The sequence below is a fragment of the Myotis daubentonii genome, chromosome 10, assembly GCF_963259705.1.
Source record: "Myotis daubentonii chromosome 10, mMyoDau2.1, whole genome shotgun sequence".
Classification (NCBI taxonomy): domain Eukaryota; kingdom Metazoa; phylum Chordata; class Mammalia; order Chiroptera; family Vespertilionidae; genus Myotis; species Myotis daubentonii.
Window position 1 is genome coordinate 82,831,967 of NC_081849.1, and position 17,495 is coordinate 82,849,461.

The window sequence follows — 17,495 nt, forward strand, 5'->3', positions numbered from 1 at the left end:
GCTCGCGAGCCGCAGTTTGCCGACCACTGGTCTAGGGAAACTGATGGCTAAACAAACTGGCCAGGCAACTGACAGCAGAAACAGAAGGTCACCTCCCTAGAGATCATATCTGGGCCTGTATTTCGGCTCCAGACCCAGAAAGCAGCGAAGGTAAGGGAACATACCTCTGGAATATCTGGGTAAGCCCTTTCCAGCCCTCAGGGCACAATCTCCCCGCGGAGCCCAAACCACAGATTCCCCTCACTGCTGAGTTAACTGCTGACTGTGAACTATCCTGCTCCCACCTGAGTGAAAGTGTGTGTGTCTGTCCCTTTACTTTCTATCCCAGCTCGGAGGTTTCCCCATTTTGCTTTCTCCCACCTCTCTGGGAGAAATCACCAGTGGATTTCATGTAACTTCCTTTTAAAAAATACATTTTTATTGACTTCAGAGAAGAAGAGGGAGAGAGAGAGAGAGAGAAATATCCATGATGAGAGAGAATCATCGATTGGCTGCCTCCCACACGCCCCCGACTGGGCATGTGACCCAAATGGGAATCGAACTGTGACCTCCTGCTTCATGGGTCGATGCTCAACCACGGAGCCACACGGGCCAGGCAGCATGTTAACTTCCTTACATCTTCCCCTTCTATCCTGATGTATAAAGTAGGTGGTAAAACTGCACTCTCTGGAGCATTTCCTCAATCCATTGAGCTTTTGCTTCCCGCCGTTATGACTTTGATTCAAATAAATGCATGAAAGTTCTTCCCGGTTTGGATACTTACAGTAAGTGAGATAAAGAGCGTAACTGGGCTCACACGCCCTCAGGTTAGGTTAATCATTTTGGAGCCCAACTTTCAGAATCATCTTTCGGTTTTCAGAATCTTTTAGATTGTGGCGAGGTAATGAGGGTTTCAGCTCAGCTTGGCATGTATGTATTGAGGGCCTACTACGTGTGTCTGGTCCTGAGGACCATCTATAGCAGGAGTGAAAGCAGGAAACCAGGAACACGAATGCAAGGTGGTGGCCTGCCAGGCGGCGGGAAGGAGACAGGCAGGTGTTAGGAGTGGGCTTGTTCAGGGAACAAAGCGGCCCAGAGCGATTGGTTCTGTTGGAGAGAATAGAAGGCCGCCTGTTCCAATACCGTGGGCAGCTGCTTGGAAGGCTTGTGTTTGGTAATGCTCTTCCCATCTTCATCTAAGCATGCTCCTTTGTATCAGCGGTGTACATGCACACACGTGAGCATGTGTGTGCACCCAGGTGCGCACATGCATGTACTCGTGTGTGCACGTGTGCTCGCGTGGGTGCCATGTCCATGTATGTGCATGTGTGTGTGCACGTGTGCTAATATATGCATGTATGTGCATGTGCATGTGCACGTGTGTGATATAGTCAGGGTGAGTACGATGGGTGAGATGCCCAGAACTGAGCACTCTGGGCAGGGAGGAGCGGAGGCTCGCTGAGTCTTCAGGGCGGTGGATGGCTGGGAGCATTACTGAGGGCTGGGCCCATGCCATTGGAAGGAAGCACAACAATGAGACTCGCGGAGCTCCGTGCGGGGCAGTCTCTCCTCGTCCACGGAAAGCACCGGGTGCGCTGCGTCAGCACCCGCTTGGGGACCCTGGCCTCACCCTTCCAGACCACACTGCTCTGGGCCTGTGGGGAGCTGCCTGCATTCTCTGGCTCTGCAGAATGAAACACCATTAACTCCCCAGCTTAACAGTACGTGATGAACTGTGTGTGGGTCAACTCGGAGACTTCAGGTAGGAAGAGCCATTCTCAGGGACAGTGTGGGCAGGCGCTGCTCTTGCTGACCCACCAAGCAGAGCGGGCTTGTCCACGAAATAAGCAAGAGGTGAAAGCTATGCTCACTCCCGGCCCATCTCCTATCACTGGAGGAGGGAGGCAGGCAGAGCTGGCTGCGCCCCAACGTGGACGGGGCGGGGTGGGGGGGGGGGATGTGCGCGGAGAAGGATGCGGGGATCGCAGGGCTGTGGCTGACACCCAGGTGCTGGGGGCTTGCAGAGCAGGCGGGGTCTCACAGGATGTGGCCGCCATCAGCAACTGCTCTCCCTGTGCCACCCTGGGGACCGGAGCTGGGGGCATGACTTACACCCCGAGAGCTCTTGGGTGCTGGGTTCTAGGCTCTAACAACACCCACAGCTCCCTGGCTGGCTCTCCTCCCGGGCTGCTGGTGAGACTCCCATGCCAGCATCCTGCCACTGTGGCCTCCACCCGAGTGGACTCTGTGCAGCCGACACTGAGGTGCCTCCGCATGGCCTCCCGCTGCCTAGGAGACTGAGGCTCGAAGAGATGCCGTCACTGGCTTTGGAGTCAGAACCCCCGGTGTTCAAGTCTACCCTCAACATCCTGTCATAGGGCCTCCTGCGAAAGCTTTCCAAGCTGGTGAGAGGAGGGACAAGAGTGCGTAGCTCATGGCGTGGCCCTGGGGACTGAGTAAGACACTGTGAGGACCTTCCTGGCCCACCCCCCAGGGATCAGATCGCGAAGGCCGTGCAGCTACAGTAACTAGAGAGCGGAGCCCAGTTCCTCTGACCGCAGGGCCAGTCCTGTGTGCTGAGGCCTGGGGACCGCTGAGGACCCCTCTGGCTCCCTGGACGAGGACAACAAGAGTGCCCTCCTGGAGCCCTGGTCACAGTGGTCAGTCTCACACACACCCACTCACTGCTCTGAGGGCTTCCAGAAACTTCCAGTCAAAGGCGGGAGCACCTCACCCTGGCAGGGTCCCGGGCGAGCAGCAGTGAGAAGGAAGTGCCCCGAACAAGTCTGGTCCTTACCACCTCGCGCTTGTCCACCTCGAACCAGCGGGAGATGCCCGGCAGGCTCTGCACCAGGAACAGCGACGTCCTCTCCACCCAGAGGCTCTGTGGGGCACAGGACAGGTTAACCCCCATGTTGCCCCTCTTCCTGGTCACTGAGCTGGAGCTAATGTCTGCCATTCACTTCTATCAGGGGTCACGTACCAGCTCGCCGCACACGGCTGCATAATCTCCTGCAGGAAAGGGCTTTTCTATTTTAAAGATGAAGATGCTAAGATCCAAGAGCAATGGGACCTGCTCACAGATGCCTTCTAATTAATTACCTGCGGAGCCAGCCCTGAGCCCACCCACCAGAACCTCCGACGGCTCCGCAGCCCCACCCACTGTGCCGCGCTTCCCATGTCCACGTGAACACAGGATTTCAGAGCCCGGCCCCTCCAGCCCGGACCAGCACCCAGGCCACACGAAAGCACGGCTGCCTTTGGTAAGAGCTGACACTGCCAACCAGGGTTCTGCGCCTATGGCGCATTTTTCTTATGGAAACCAAGTTTATTCCCAAGGGGAGAATACACTTTGTGAGATTCCTGCACTTGCGCCAGGCATTCAACAGCAGCAAGAAACAAGGAGGTTTCTCCGAGGAGCCCAGGAGCCTGGCGCACCTTGAACTCGTTCTCCTTGTCCTTGGGGCCTTTGTGGAACGGCCTGTCGTAGCGGAACTTCCAGATGTGGTTCACTTTGTAGAAGCTTTTGATGTTGTCGGGGACACCGTCCCTCTGCAGCACCTCCTGGCTCTCGGGGATGGGGGTCACGGCGTAGATCTGCAGATCTGGGCACAGCGTCAAGGAGGACACCTCGCTCGGCAAGCGCCACACAAGCCTGGCTCCCGCTGAGCTGTGGCGGGGAGGCGGGGGGAGCTATCTGCTATTCGCTCCCCTTTGGCTGGAAGTAAACTAACATCTCCAAGGACGTGCCCACAACTCAGTTCCTAACACTCATTCCCAAACAATAGGTCTTAGGTGAGTTCTAGGTCAGCGGCTGTGGGAAAAGTATCCATTTAAAATTTTAGGGCCCATGGATGTACCACTGATTTTTTGGGGGGCGGGGGTGAGTGGGAATAAAAATATCAAGGGCAAAGGCGGTGAATGGTATGTTCCAGTGAACGTAAGGCGATCATTTTCATGAACTGAAGTCACTTCCGTAGGATATGTCAGGGGGAAATTATTCTAAGGGAAGTCACTAAAAAGAGCTTTAAAATCAGGGATAAGTTTTAATTAAAAGGGAAAAAATTAGCGTGGCCGGTGTGGCTCAATGGTTGTCAACCTATGAACCAGGAGGTCCCAGTCTATTTCTGATCAGGGCACATGCCCACGTTGTGGCTTCATCCCCAGGAAGGGGTGTGCAGGAGGCAGCCAAGAGATGATTCTCTTTCATCACTGATGCTTCTTTCTCTCTCTCCCGCTTCTTTCCTCTCTCTGAAATCAGTAAAAACATATTTTTTAAAAGGGGAAATATTAAACAGAATCTAAGAGATTTCTTTTCCCCTGACATCATGATAATAAACAGAACGATTCTGCTCAGAAGGAGCTGAGCGAAAATAAGATGCCGAGAACGAGGGAGACGGAGAACACGGCAACCGAGCAGGGTCCCGCGCTGCAGCCGCCCGCCTGCCCGCCCGCCCGCCCGCCCGCCTGCCCGCCACGTGGCTCTCGTGGGGCAGCGGCCCCGCCCAGGTGGATACACTGCGCCTCCGCCTGGAAGATGGTCTCGTCGGGCTGGTTGGCGTGCTGCATGGCAATGGCGTGCGGGAACTCCGTCAGCATCCGCTGCTGGAACGCCTCCAGCCGCTCGTAGTCGTGCCCTCTGCACACGAACTCCTTGTTCTGCAGGCAGAATAAAGGACGAACAAAATAAGCTAACAGCCCGGCTGGCGTGGCTCAGGGGTTGAGCGTCGACCTATGAACCCGGAGATCACAGTTTGATTCCCCGTCAAGCACATGCCTGGGTTGCGGGCTCGATCCCCAGTGTGGGGTGTGCAGGAGGCGGCCGATCAGTGATTCTCTCTCCTTATTGATGTTTCTCTCTCTCCCTCTCCCTTCCTCTCTGAAATCAATAAGAATATATTTTAAAAAACAACTAACAAACAACACGAGAATGGATTCCCAGATATGAGAACAGAACAGACAGACGGGGGGGGGGGGGGGGGGCTGGGGAGAGACTGGGGAGCTGGTGAAAAAGGTGAAATGGCAGCACCGTCTGCAGCGTGGGACCGGGACCCCTGCCAGGCCTGCACTCCCTGTAACGCCAGCGCTGAGGATGGCCCGCTGAACTGAAGAGTAAGAACCGGTCCCCCAAGGGAAACAACCCCAACGACCAAAGGTGGCTCGTCCTTCCAGCAAACTTCGAAACTCAGGACACAGAAACCACAAGATTGGTTGGTATCTTGGGGAAGTATTCAAAACCAGGCATTCTACCTGAGAATGGGGTTAGCAAAGTGAAAAGAAGTGTGTGTGTGTGGGTGGGGGGGGGGGTGTCAATTAGGGAAAAAGGAGACATATGTAAAACTTTAGACAATAAAAATAAATAGGAAATAAAAAATAAATTTAAAAAAATTTTTAAAAAAGTGAAAAGGCCCTAACTGGTTTGGCTCAGTGGATAGAGCGTTGGCCTGCGGACTGAAGGGTCCCAGGTTCGATTCCGGTCAAGGGCATGTACCTTGGTTGAGGGCACATCCCCAGTAGGGGGTGTGCAGGAGGCAGCTGATCAAAATTTCTCACTCATCGATGTTTCTAACTCTCTATTCCTCTCACTTCCTCTCTGTAAAAAAATCAATAAAATATATATTTTTTTAAAAAAGTGAATAGAAGTCTCCTGATGTGCTCACTTGTCTGAAAAGGGAACAGGGCCAGTCACAGCTCAGCTCTGTGGGTCACGGAATCTACCGGGTGTCCCCCACAAAATGCAGACACACTTTCACAGCTGATAACTCAATGTTAACAATGAAATGTATTTTAATAAACACTGCCTTTATAATTATTCAAAGTGTATATATATTTTGGGAGGACACCCTATATATTAGAAGTATGAAAGCGAACTAAATAGTACACGACTCACTCTTAAGAAAAATGGAAATTTTTTCCCATAAAATCCAACCCTGAAGAACTCTGGTTCCAGGCGCTGCTGGTCCATAATCTTGTCGTACAGAGAGGCCTCCATCATCTGGGGAAGCAAGGAGACACCCGGTCAGTCCTCCCCTCTTCCGGCTCCTCCACCTCACGGCACGGGACGTTTCCTCTGCCGCAGGAGCACTTCGCTCCCGTTCTCGGGCTGCTCGCTGACCTGCTTAAAGCCTAGGTGTGCTAGGACATGATCTCGCCGGAGAAGATGGTGTCTGTGCGCACAGTCCATCGGGGAAATGCTTTCCTCCCAGGGAAGTAAAAATGAGCATGAACCGTGAGAAGCAACCTTTCTGGGGAATTCTCATGCCAGGTGTACTCACCTGGGGGCTTGCTTCTCTTCAAACACGGAGCTCAGGACATCTGGGAGGTGCACACGTGCTCAGGTTGGATGGGGATAAACTGACCAACCAAAGCAGAGGAGGCGTGGCTCAGTGGCTGAGGGTCAACCCTTGAACCACGAGGTCGTGGTTCGATTCCCAGTCGGGTTTTCTCGTTAGAATTATCCATGACCCGCGGACATGAAACACCACGCGGCCAACGGCCACCTCCTGCTGGCTGAAGGACCTCTTGGTGTGTGTGTGTGGGGGGGGTGTGGGACGGGGGGCAGGTAGGGGGTTGACATGAGCTGTTAAAGGTTAACGACACCATCGCTTCAACTGCTGCCTCGAAATTAAAAGGCAACATCATCCCCTCTTTTTTTAAATGCAGAAGCTGATGATCCCATTTTAGAGACCAGAGGAACTTAAGGACGCGGAGGGCCCGGGGCGGAGGGGAGGTGCCTGGCTGAGTCGGAGGGAAGGGAGAGTAAAACCTTTGTGAACACAGAGAACACCAAACTCCTAGTTCTTGGGTGGACCCTGATTTAGGTTTAGCAAATACAGACACATCTCTGGAGCTGAGGAGAGGTAACAACGATAGACTTTAGCTCCAGAATATTTAAAAAATGGGTCAGTTAGCCATTCCTACTATTTTGCTTCGTGGGCTATGGGACTAAGGAGGATATATCGCTACAGAGACTTGTGTCCACGTGGGAAGCCCTTCCCAGTGTGGGGTTTCCTCAGGGAAGTATTAATCCCGGCTCAGACTGTGTGTTCGGATTGGGGGTTAGCCTAGATCAGCGGTTTTCCACCCAAGTGCTGCAAGAACTGTTAACCCTGCAACACCTGCTTCGGTAGTCAGGGCCACTGACCTCTTTCCCTCTGACTGTCCAATGCGAAAGTGACAACAGTCAACACAACAACAGCCGTCTGGTGTGAATGAATCAAAATCACACTGTTGTTTTTGGTCAGATCAGCAAAAAATATACTTTCTGGTGTGGGCCTGAGATGAAGAAGTCTGTCGATCGCTGGCCTCGTCCAGGGCTCATTGTTGTGTCCTCCTCAAAGCGCCACAGAGCCATGAGTGGTTTCTCTGCACGAGAGCTGGGCAGCCCGAGGAAAGCCTGTCCTCAGTCCTCCCCGGAGGCATATCGAGGGGCCAGACACAACGTCAGATGGGGAAGCTCACAGCAGAGGACGCCACGTGTGCTCAGCACGCGGCCCGCGCCCTGCCTTACCCGCATTTTGCTCAGGTTCCGGTAGTCATAGTAGCTCTCGTACTGCTCTGCGATCTTCCGGCACAGGACGATGCCGTTCTCCCAGCACTGCGGGCCAACAGCACAGTCAGGGATCGCCCACACTTGCTCACTTCCACCCCGAGGCCGGCGGGGACCGCCTTCCTTCACCCAGCCTCACTTCATCCCTATGACCTGCCGTTAACAGGATCACTGCAGCTTAAGCACAGAGACAGCATGTAATTAACATGTAAATTATTAAAAGTCCTGCCTGGCCCTAACTGGTCTGGCTCAGTGGATAGAGTGTTGGCCTGCAGACTGAAGGGTCCCAGGTTCGATTCCGGTCAAGGGCATGTACCTTGGTTGCAGGCACATCCCCAGTAGTGGGTGTGCAGGAGGCAGCTGATCGATGCTTCTCTCTCATTGATGTTTCTAACTCTCTATCCCTCTCCCTTCCTCTCTGTGAAAAATCAATAAAACATATATTTAAAAAAAAAAAAGTTAGGCCTGGCTGGCATGGCTCAGTGGTTGAGCATCGACCTATGACCAGGAGATCATGGTTCGATTCCTGATCAGGGCACAGGCCCCAGTTGCGGGCTCCATCCCCAGTGTGGGGTGTACAGGAGGCAGCCGATGATTCTCTCTCATCACTGATGTTTCTCTCTCTCTCCCTCCCTCTCCCTTCCTCTCTGAAATCAATAAAAAGGTATTTTGTTAAAAAGTCTTTCCTGATGTTAGGAGGATCACTGGGGCTTTAAGCACGGAGACAGCATGTAACTAACGTGTCCGTTATTAAGTCTTTCGGAAGCTGGAAATGGCACGCACCCCACCGGAGGAGGTGGCACCCATGAGCGGGATGAAGGGAGAGGCACCAGCGCCGCCGGCCGGGCCGCTCACCTTGCCCCTGTCGAAGTTCTGGATGATGGCCAGGTGCAGGTGCTCCTTGCGCTGCCACTCCGTCTGCGTGGGGTAGCTCAGGAACTCGCGCAGCGGCCGGTCCGACCACTCCAGCAGCTCGTCGTACAGCAGGAGGGTGTAGGCGGCCTCTGCAAGGCAGCGGGGAGCAAAGTCCAGATGGGCCCCGCAGCCGCCCCTCGAGGGGGGGCCAGCTCGTGACAAAGAGGGGACAACACTACTTTCTGAATTTCATGATATTCCAGAAAAGTGCCCAGAATGTAAGAATAGATACAATGGCAGGTTAGTGAATGCTGACTTTCTCGAAGATGGAATCATCAGAGATTTGCATGTCATTGTTTGGTTCCCTGTATTCATTCATTCATTCATGCATTCATTCATTCACAGAACCCTACAGAGAAGTTCTCCATCCATTTCACTTTCTCCAGGAACTCACAGAAACGAAGACAGAAGGGAGATGGGTAAAATATTATAGGGGAAATAGAGAAAAAAAGAGAAAATGTTATAGGGAAAAGGACTCATTTCTTATGACTTTGGGGAACATAAAAACTACAAACAAATTAAAGAGTTTTTCCCTCTCCAAAATATACCCAGCTAGATTTGGATTTTGTTTAGAGAACCAGAATAAACCTGCTATACATCTGCAGGGACTGTCCTCCGTTGCTTCTCTCACTTCTTTTTTTATGGACTTTAAGTACAACAAGCCTACCGGGGTTTTTTTCCACAGATATAGAAACTAGGTTGAGCATTTCTCTCAAAATCTGGCTACCAACTACTTAAAAATGACCTTTTAAACTCTCAGGCAACACGATCAGCTAAGAAACCAAAATTCTCAGCATGTCTGTGGGGCCATCATTGTATGTAGATGGAATACATATGACAGCTACCCCATAAAGTGGGGAAGACAAAGGGGCCTCTATGGCTGTAAACTTTCCACATTTAACTTTAGGTGATAAAATACTAACTCTGAGTAGACTGAAAAGTTAGGGATACATTTTGTAACACCCAAAACAACCTCGAAAAAAAAGATGCCAAGAAATATAGTTAAAAAGCCAGCATACAAATTAAAATGAAATACCAAAAATACATAAATAAATCCAATCTATACTAATAAAGGGTAATATGCTAATTAGGGCGGATGTCTTCCGGATGTCCATCTGGACAAAGCCATAGTGGCTGCGAGGCCTGGGGCTCAGGCAGCCGTGGACTCATGACAGCCGTGGGTTCAGGCAGCCATGGACTCATGACAGCCATGGATTCATGGCAGCCATGGGTTCAGGCAGCCATGGATTCATGGCAGCCATGGGTTCAGGCAGCCATGGATTCATGGCAGCCATGGGCTCAGGCAGCCGTGAGCCCCGTCGGCTGCGAGACCCTGGGCTCAGGCCTTGCAGCTGCTGCAGCCAGCAGTGGCAGCAGCAGCAGGGTGATGGGGGCGGCGCCTTCCCCTGATCAGCCCGGTCACCTCCTGCAGAGGCAGGCCAGACTGCGGCTTAGGCTGGGGGCCAAGGCACAGGTGGTTAGGGGTGATCAGGCCAGCAGGGGAGCAAGTTAGGGGCGAACAGGCCAGCAGGGGAGCAAGGTAGGGACAATCAGGCAGGCAAGCAGGTGAGTGGTTAGGAGCCAGCAGTCCCAGACTGTGAGATGGAGATCGGACCTAAACCGGTAGTCGGACATCCCCTGAGGGGTCCCAGTTTTGAGAGGGTGCAGGCTGGGCTGAAGGACCGCCACCCCCACCCCCCGCACAAATTTCATGCACTGGGCCTCTAGTTTAAAATAAATTTCCATTATTAAAAAAATAGGTGGTTCTTTATCTGATATGGAGGCTGGGACATAGAGAACAAAAGACAATCAATTATATAAGAAATAAATTGCAATTTTAAAGCAGAAATGCTTGAGCCCTAATTCCAAAAAGGAGAGGACTTACCGTGTCTCACACACCAGGGTCCACCCTCCCCGGCCGGAGCCCAAGACGGAATTACCTGTGAAGTTCTGTGCCTTGAGGTGCAGGTCGTAGAGTTTGTGGATGTAGCGGATGTACATCTCTTCCTTGTTCAGTTCCGTCTTATAAAAGTTCTGGGGGGAAAGAAGTACAAGTGTGGAGAGTTGCTCAACAGTCAGGCCGGCAAACACCTGCCTTTTACTCTGCTGACGTGTCATGACATTGAAGCAAAGGAATGGACTGTTTGTATAAATGTCTTTAACAGTGTAGTACAGAGGCCCGGGGCATGTTTGTATGCAACACCGGCTGTGCTCAGCAGGACCTGGCGACTGGACGCGCTGGAAATGTCTGCGGTGTTATCACCACTGATGAACATAACCTTGGTGACTATCATTTTTTTGTTAGTTTTGCTGCCAATGGACAGCCAGCCTATTCAACTAAAGTCGTGAAATAGGTAACAGATTAACCTGTTTATTAAAGTTAATTAGTGATATCCAAAGGCGTTTCAAGTTTCAAACACACGTTTACTCGAAGGAAAAATAAGACACATCGGTAAGGCTGAGTCAAAACAACGCAAACGCAATTTTTCCTTCCGAAGATCGTGTGAAGGTGGGAAAGAAAGGCTCTTTGTCGTTGGGGTGTTATGAGAGCTCCTTTGTGCTGGAGTTTAAATCTTTCCAGTTGACATACAAAACATAAATGGACTGATAACAAGGTATTTTGTTTCAAATTATTACTGAGACAAGCTTATTGAAAATATTCATATAAAAAGTAGCTTGATCTTCCTAAATTTCCCCAACACTTTTTAATGTTATCAGAGACTCAGCTTGAACGTAACCTGGGCTCATGCTCTTGGCATTTAAAGGTGCATCACCACCCTGGCTGGTTATATCAGTGGTTAGAGCACCAGCCCTTGGACGGAAGGCTCACGGGTTTGATTCCAGTCAAGGGCATGTATCTCGGTTGCAGGCTCCATCCCCGGCCCTGGTCAGGGCGCATGCAGGAGGCAACCAATCGATGTCTCTCTCTCACATTGATGTTTCTGCCTCTCTACCCTCCCTTCCACTGTCTCTAAAAATCAACGGGAAAAAATATCCTCCTGTGAGGATTAACCAAAAATAAATAAATGAATGAATGAATGAATGAATGCAGGTACATTATCAGCATCCATCTCTAGTCCTTCACGTGAGCAAGGGCCCTTCCTCCCTGAACATGGCACACAGAGCACAGGACGTCTGTTCTAGCAGAAGCGCAACATGGTGAGACTCAGACGCGCTCTTTCCAAAGAGGCCCTTGGACAGGACGTCCCGGCTACAGCACTGGGACGCCTGTCATGGTGGGTCCTGATTTCGGATGATGCTACTCGGGATGAGGAATAAGGAAAGCGTGTGGCGATGGGGACACATCTGATGACTTGAAGAAGTGACAGGTTTTTCCACGGGGGACAGGCCATGGATTCTCCACGTGTTTGGAGCTGATTCGTTAGAGAGGGCTTTGGTAACGGGCTGAACTAGCTAATGTGGCTCATGATACTGAGCTTGAGCTTGAAGCCTGAGGACCATCTGCCCATGCCCGTCCTGAATACCACCTCCCAGGAGTCCATTCTTCACTATGAGGGCTCTCCTATCCTTGAGACACGGACATGTAATTGAACGACATTTTTTCCAATTTGTATCATTATCCTCTCCCTTTTCTTCTACTGTAGATCTTGGCATTCTTTCTCTTTTTTAAAATATATTTTTGTTGATTTTAGAGAGGAAGGGAGAGGGAGATAGGAACATCAATGATGAGAGAGGATCACTGATCGGCTGCCTCCTGCACGTCCCACACTGGGGATCGAGTCCACAACCCAAGCACAGGGAATCAAACTGTGACCTCCTGGTTCATAGGTTGACACTCAACCACTGAGCTACACTGGTCGGGCAATCTTGGCATTCTTTAAACAACCACGTAAATAACGCCATTCACAGCTCCCATTATAACTCAAATCATTTTAATTAGCAAGCAGTGTTGTAGCATCAACACACACCTAACATCCCACAGCAGGTTTTTACGTTACTAAAGGATGATTTGCTCTAATAGCTATCTGGTAAGAAGCGGCTTTCTTTGAGAACAAAAATAAGACTCACTCTGGAAATGAATAGTTCTTTAAAAAAACAGAATGATCTCTCCCATCAGCAGAGGAGAATATGCACATATGTCTGGGGAAATGGGTGACACTGAGAACAAAACAATAATTACATTTCCCAGCATGAGTCATGACAAGGATTATGCACTTGTACGGCGAACACTCCAGCGAACGCTGGCGGCGTGAAGGAAGCCAGAGCTCTCCTGAGACAGTCTGGAGCTGATCTTCCCCGAGGGGAGAAACATCGCTGAGAGGGAGTGAGCAGGTGAACAGAACCATTTGCCACTACAAAAACATCAAGAAGGTTCCAGATGGAGTATGAGCTAGAACGATTCACTTCCATGTCACAGGTTTTGCTCTTTTAATAAGAAATATTCTTGCCCGGCCCATGTGGCTCAGTGGTTGAGCATCAATCTATGGACCAGGAGATCATGGTTCAATTCTGGGTCAGGGCACATGCCCAGGATGTGGGCTCGATCCCCAGTAGGGGGCATGCAGGAGGCAGCCAGTCAATGATCCTCCTCATCATTGATGTTTCTATTTCTCCCTCTCCCATCCGATCTAAAATCAATAAATAAAACAAAACTGAACTCAATACAACAAGACTGGAGCCAACGAACAGACAAGACAGAATCAGAGGGGGAGAACATGCCTCCAGGCAGAGGCCTATGCAGAGCAGCAAACCCGAGAGAGAGACAGAGTAGGAATATGTGCTCAGAACAGATGGTGTGGCTTCATTTCTTTCTTTTTAAAAAAAATTTTTTATTGATTTCAGAGAGGAAGGGGAAGGGAGAGATAGAAACATCAATGATGAGAGAGAATCATTGTTTGGCTGCCTCCTGAATACCCAACACTGGGGACTGAGTTGCAATCTGGCACGTGCCCGGACTGGGAATCAAACCATGACCTCCTGGTTCACAGGTTTATGCTCAAGCACTGAGCCACACCGGCCAGGCTCATTTTTCTTTAAAATAAGACAAAGAAGCCGAAACCGGTTTGGCTCAGTGGATAGAGCGTCGGCCTGCGGACTGAAAGGTCCCAGGTTCGATTCCGGTCAAGGGCATGTACCTGGGTTGCGGGCATATCCCCAGTGGGAGGTGTGCAGGAGGCAGCTGATCGATGTTTCTCTCTCATCGATGTTTCTAACTCTCTATCTCTCTCCCTTCCTCTCTGTAAAAAATCAATAAAATATATTAAAAAAAAAAAAAAAGACAAAGAAGCCAAGACACTCACCAATTTAGAAATGGAAACAGTCACATGGTCCCCTATTTCAAATGTGATTAAGGGGAATGATCAAAAGCATGAATTTACCCTTTTTGATCACTGAACAATGCATGTCTCCCTGAACAATCATTTTTTTGCCCTGTGGTGAGAACATCACTCAATTTAATCGTTACTTACGAGACGGTTTAATATAAATGCGGTTTTCCCAGGGCAGTTCCAGTTTTGCCTGTTATCCTTACATGATATTTACTTTTACTCTCAAAAATATCCTGTTGGGCCTGGCCAGTGTGGCTCAGTGGTTGAGCGTCGACCCATGAACCAGGAGGTCACAGTTTGATTCCTGGTCAGGACACATGACCGAGTTGGGGGGCTCGATCCCCAGAAGGGGGTGTGCAGGAGGCATCCAATTAGTGATTCTCATCATTGATGTTTCTCCCTCTCTCCCCCTCTCCCTTCCTCTCTGAAATCAATTTTTTTAAAAAAAATATATTCTGTTGGGAGGGTAAGCTATATGATCATCCTACTTATAACACAAGCCTTAACCATGGTGGCATCATACATTTAATTTGCAAAGAAGCTAGAAAGTGAAAATTGGCTTAACAGAAAAGAGTCATTTGGTCGCAAAAGAAGAGATCACTAATATTTATTACGATGGAAAGAAACTGTCTAAACAGAAGTACAAAGTCCTAGGGGACGCTGCTTGTTTCTAAGAGCGACAAAGGATGACGGAGCCCGTTGAGCCACAGGGGACAGATGGCTCCCACTGGGATCTCCAGGCTCCGCCTCCAGGCCCCGGGGCCACCATGGGTGCATCTGCAATGCTGGAGCGGGTAATTTCCTGGGATTGAATTCAACCTGAAGCTCGATAGGCCTCTTTTATTTTATTTTTTAAATATATTTTTTATTGATTTCACAGAGAGAGGGAGGGACGAAGGGAGGGAGAGAGAGAGAAACATCAATGATGAGAATCATAGATCGGCTGCCACCTGCACGCCCCACACTGGAGATGGAGCCCCCAGCCCGGGCCTGTGCCCTGACCGGGAATCGAACTGTGACCACCTGGTTCATAGGTCAATGCTCAACCACTGAGCCACACTGGTGGGCCTCGCTAGGCCTCCTTTAGACACACTTCGAAACTCTTCTAAGAAATATCCGATAAAACAACACTGGATCGAAACCAAACAAAACGTAGTATTTCTGTAAAACAACAGACGTCAGGCTCTGAGGGGAAAGGGGAGGGGGGTCACTAACCAGAAGGCTCACTGTGCAGCCGATCTTTTTGCCGTCCACCTCGCCCACTCTCATGCAGTCCCTGCAACAGAACAACAGTCAGGCCCACAGCTTCCTTCCCCCATGCACACACACTGGTCTTTCAGGGAAGGGGCAGAAGGCTCAGGGACTGCAGCAACGGCCCCCAGGCAACTGCCCCAGGCTGCAGGATCTCAGGTGAGGGGTGACAGACTCCAGAGCCTCCGTGGGCAGCCCTCCCTCTCAGTGGGCGGGGCCTCGGGGGCGGGGCCAAGGTGTGGTATTATCCACCTCTAATGTGGGTGGAAAGGGGCAGGTAAACCTGGCCATCAACAATGACAATGAAGGTTCATTCTTGAAATAAAACAAAAACACCATGCATTCAAGTGGAGCAAACTGCCTGACCAGTTTAGATCATTTAAAAATTAAAAATAAAACGCTGTCTATGGAAGCAGCATGGTTGTCTAATTCTCCAACACTCCATCTTCACCCCGAAATGGGCGTATCTGCTTACTGGCTCTAATGGGCAGGTCCAGATAAAAACGAACAAAACCAAAACCCCTTTACTAACGGGGCTCTGAGAACCCTCTCCATCCACTGAGACTTGGAAAGAACTGCCGACCAAAACAAAACAGAAAGAGGAGCGACACAAGAAACGTCCTGAGCCAGCAGTGCACAGCCGTTAGCTCAGGCCTCAGGTTCACGGCTGTGGATCAGATCTCCTGGGGGGCGGGGGGGGGGGGGGAGCTCAGGTGTGTGGGGACTGTCCTCGACTCTGAGTCCCTAACCATGGCGCAGCACACCTGGGAAATGGCACCCAACTCACCTGTAATCCAACAGCCTCTCCATCAGACGAGTCACCGTGGCGATCAAGGAGACCCCACTCTCCCTCCATGTTTCCCGCTCGATTTTCTTCAGCAGGCTGGAAAAGAGAGGACCCCGGGCATTTTCAACATTTATTTTTATCGGTCACCATGGCGACCATTTTACTTTCATCAGCACCTTCAATGCCTTAGCAACCACAGCCACATCTCACAAGGAGCACAATTTGCAAACAGTGTCTTACCTAGGATAGGGACCAAAGAGTGGAATTCTAATCCCGGAAGCATTGACAAAGCAAATGGATGTTTAGATTCTCCGAGTCGTGAAAGACGAACCCATGCACAGCATCACAGTTTCACACAGGCAAGCCCCGAGCAGCTCACACACGCTTTCTCCCAGCCTCTCCCTCCCGGGAGCAGGCTCGCACCTCCCCACAGCCCAGGACAGTGTGGCCAGCGGGGACAGCATGCCTGCGAGCGCACTGTCAGGTCCGCCCTCGCTGTATTCCCGGGAAACCGGCTCCCTACCTCTCCGTGGAGCGCATCCTCACCCGAGCAGCTCTACCAGTGCAACGCCCCAGGAAACCCTTGCACAGACGGAGTGACGTGTGGCGTTTTTTTCCTTTCGCTTAGCATTTGCCCACTCAATACATATCGTACTGTCTGGTGCATGCAGGCAACAGCTTCATACATTGCGTCACTAATCACAGGGGACTTCCTGGGGGTGGTTACAGTGGGCAGGTGGCAGGTACCACACCACTGCCTCCTGCCTTCTCCCCTAGCCGCAAGCACCTTGGGGCAGAGGCGCTATTTAAATACAACATAGTAAGTCAAGCAATGAGCACCTATTTTACTCATTCCCGCTGCTCCTAGGGCAGCGGTTCTCAACCTGTGGGTCGCGACCCCTTTGGCGGTTGAACGACCCTTTCACAGGGGTCTCCTAAGACCGTCCTGCATATCAGATATTTACATTACGATTTATAACAGTAGCAACATGACAGTTATGAAGTAGCAACGAAAATAATTTTATGGTTGGGTCACCACATGAGGAACTGTATTTAAAGGGCCAGAAGGTTGAGAACCACTGTCCTAGGGTGAAGCAGACACTGGCAGAGCCTGTAGGGCTGAATTTGTCCCCGTGGTAAAAGGTGGACCTTGAGCAGGACCTGTGAAGACGCCTCCCTGCCCCTCTGGATGGAAGAATCATCATTTCTGTCTAAAATCCTGTGTCTCATCCTGGTTGCAGAAATAACCTAGAAAACACTTCTTACAAGTACCACCTAAGCCTGCTGTCTATTGTGCTTAGTGGAAAAAGAAGCAGTAAAGAAAAAAGCTATTTTGGGGGGGTGGAGGGGCGGGGTCTGTGGCTATGGTCTCTCCCTTCTCCCCACTTCCAGCTATTGCCTCCCAGTGCCCAGCCTCTGTCTTGTCTCCGCATCTGTTGCCTACACCTTCCTGATCATTTTGGTTTTCAGGTTTATTCTGAGCTGTTTCCTAGATTGTGATGGCGGGGGGGGGAGGGGAGTATATGAAAGGACGGACTCGCCCTGACTGATCCCTCAGTTTCACTAAAATGTGTTTTCTTTACTGAGCCGGCGTGGCTCAGTGGTTGAGTGTCAACCTATGAACCAGGAGGTCACAATTCGATTCCCGGTCAGGGAACATACCCAGGTTGCGGGCTTGATCCCCAGTGTGGGGTATAGGAGGCAACCAATCAATGATTCTCTCCCA

General features: G+C 50.8%; 1 protein-coding gene across 3 annotated transcripts in view; it reads right to left on the reverse strand.

Moving 5' to 3' along the window:
• Positions 1–17,495, reverse strand: part of DOCK4 (dedicator of cytokinesis 4) — a 198,923-nt gene that overhangs the window by 19,408 nt on the left and 162,020 nt on the right. For 2 of the 3 annotated variants that reach the window (XM_059655874.1, XM_059655871.1), the window contains exons 33-42: positions 16,010–16,036; positions 15,770–15,865; positions 14,947–15,007; positions 10,384–10,477; positions 8,384–8,532; positions 7,490–7,576; positions 5,870–5,974; positions 4,497–4,638; positions 3,418–3,584; positions 2,777–2,863 (exon numbers count right to left, since the gene is read on the reverse strand). In XM_059655874.1, the coding sequence (XP_059511857.1) occupies positions 2,777–2,863; positions 3,418–3,584; positions 4,497–4,638; positions 5,870–5,974; positions 7,490–7,576; positions 8,384–8,532; positions 10,384–10,477; positions 14,947–15,007; positions 15,770–15,865; positions 16,010–16,036 (1,015 nt within the window). The remainder of the gene's footprint in view (positions 1–2,776; positions 2,864–3,417; positions 3,585–4,496; positions 4,639–5,869; positions 5,975–7,489; positions 7,577–8,383; positions 8,533–10,383; positions 10,478–14,946; positions 15,008–15,769; positions 15,866–16,009; positions 16,037–17,495) is intronic. The other variant, XM_059655872.1, reaches the window with a different exon arrangement.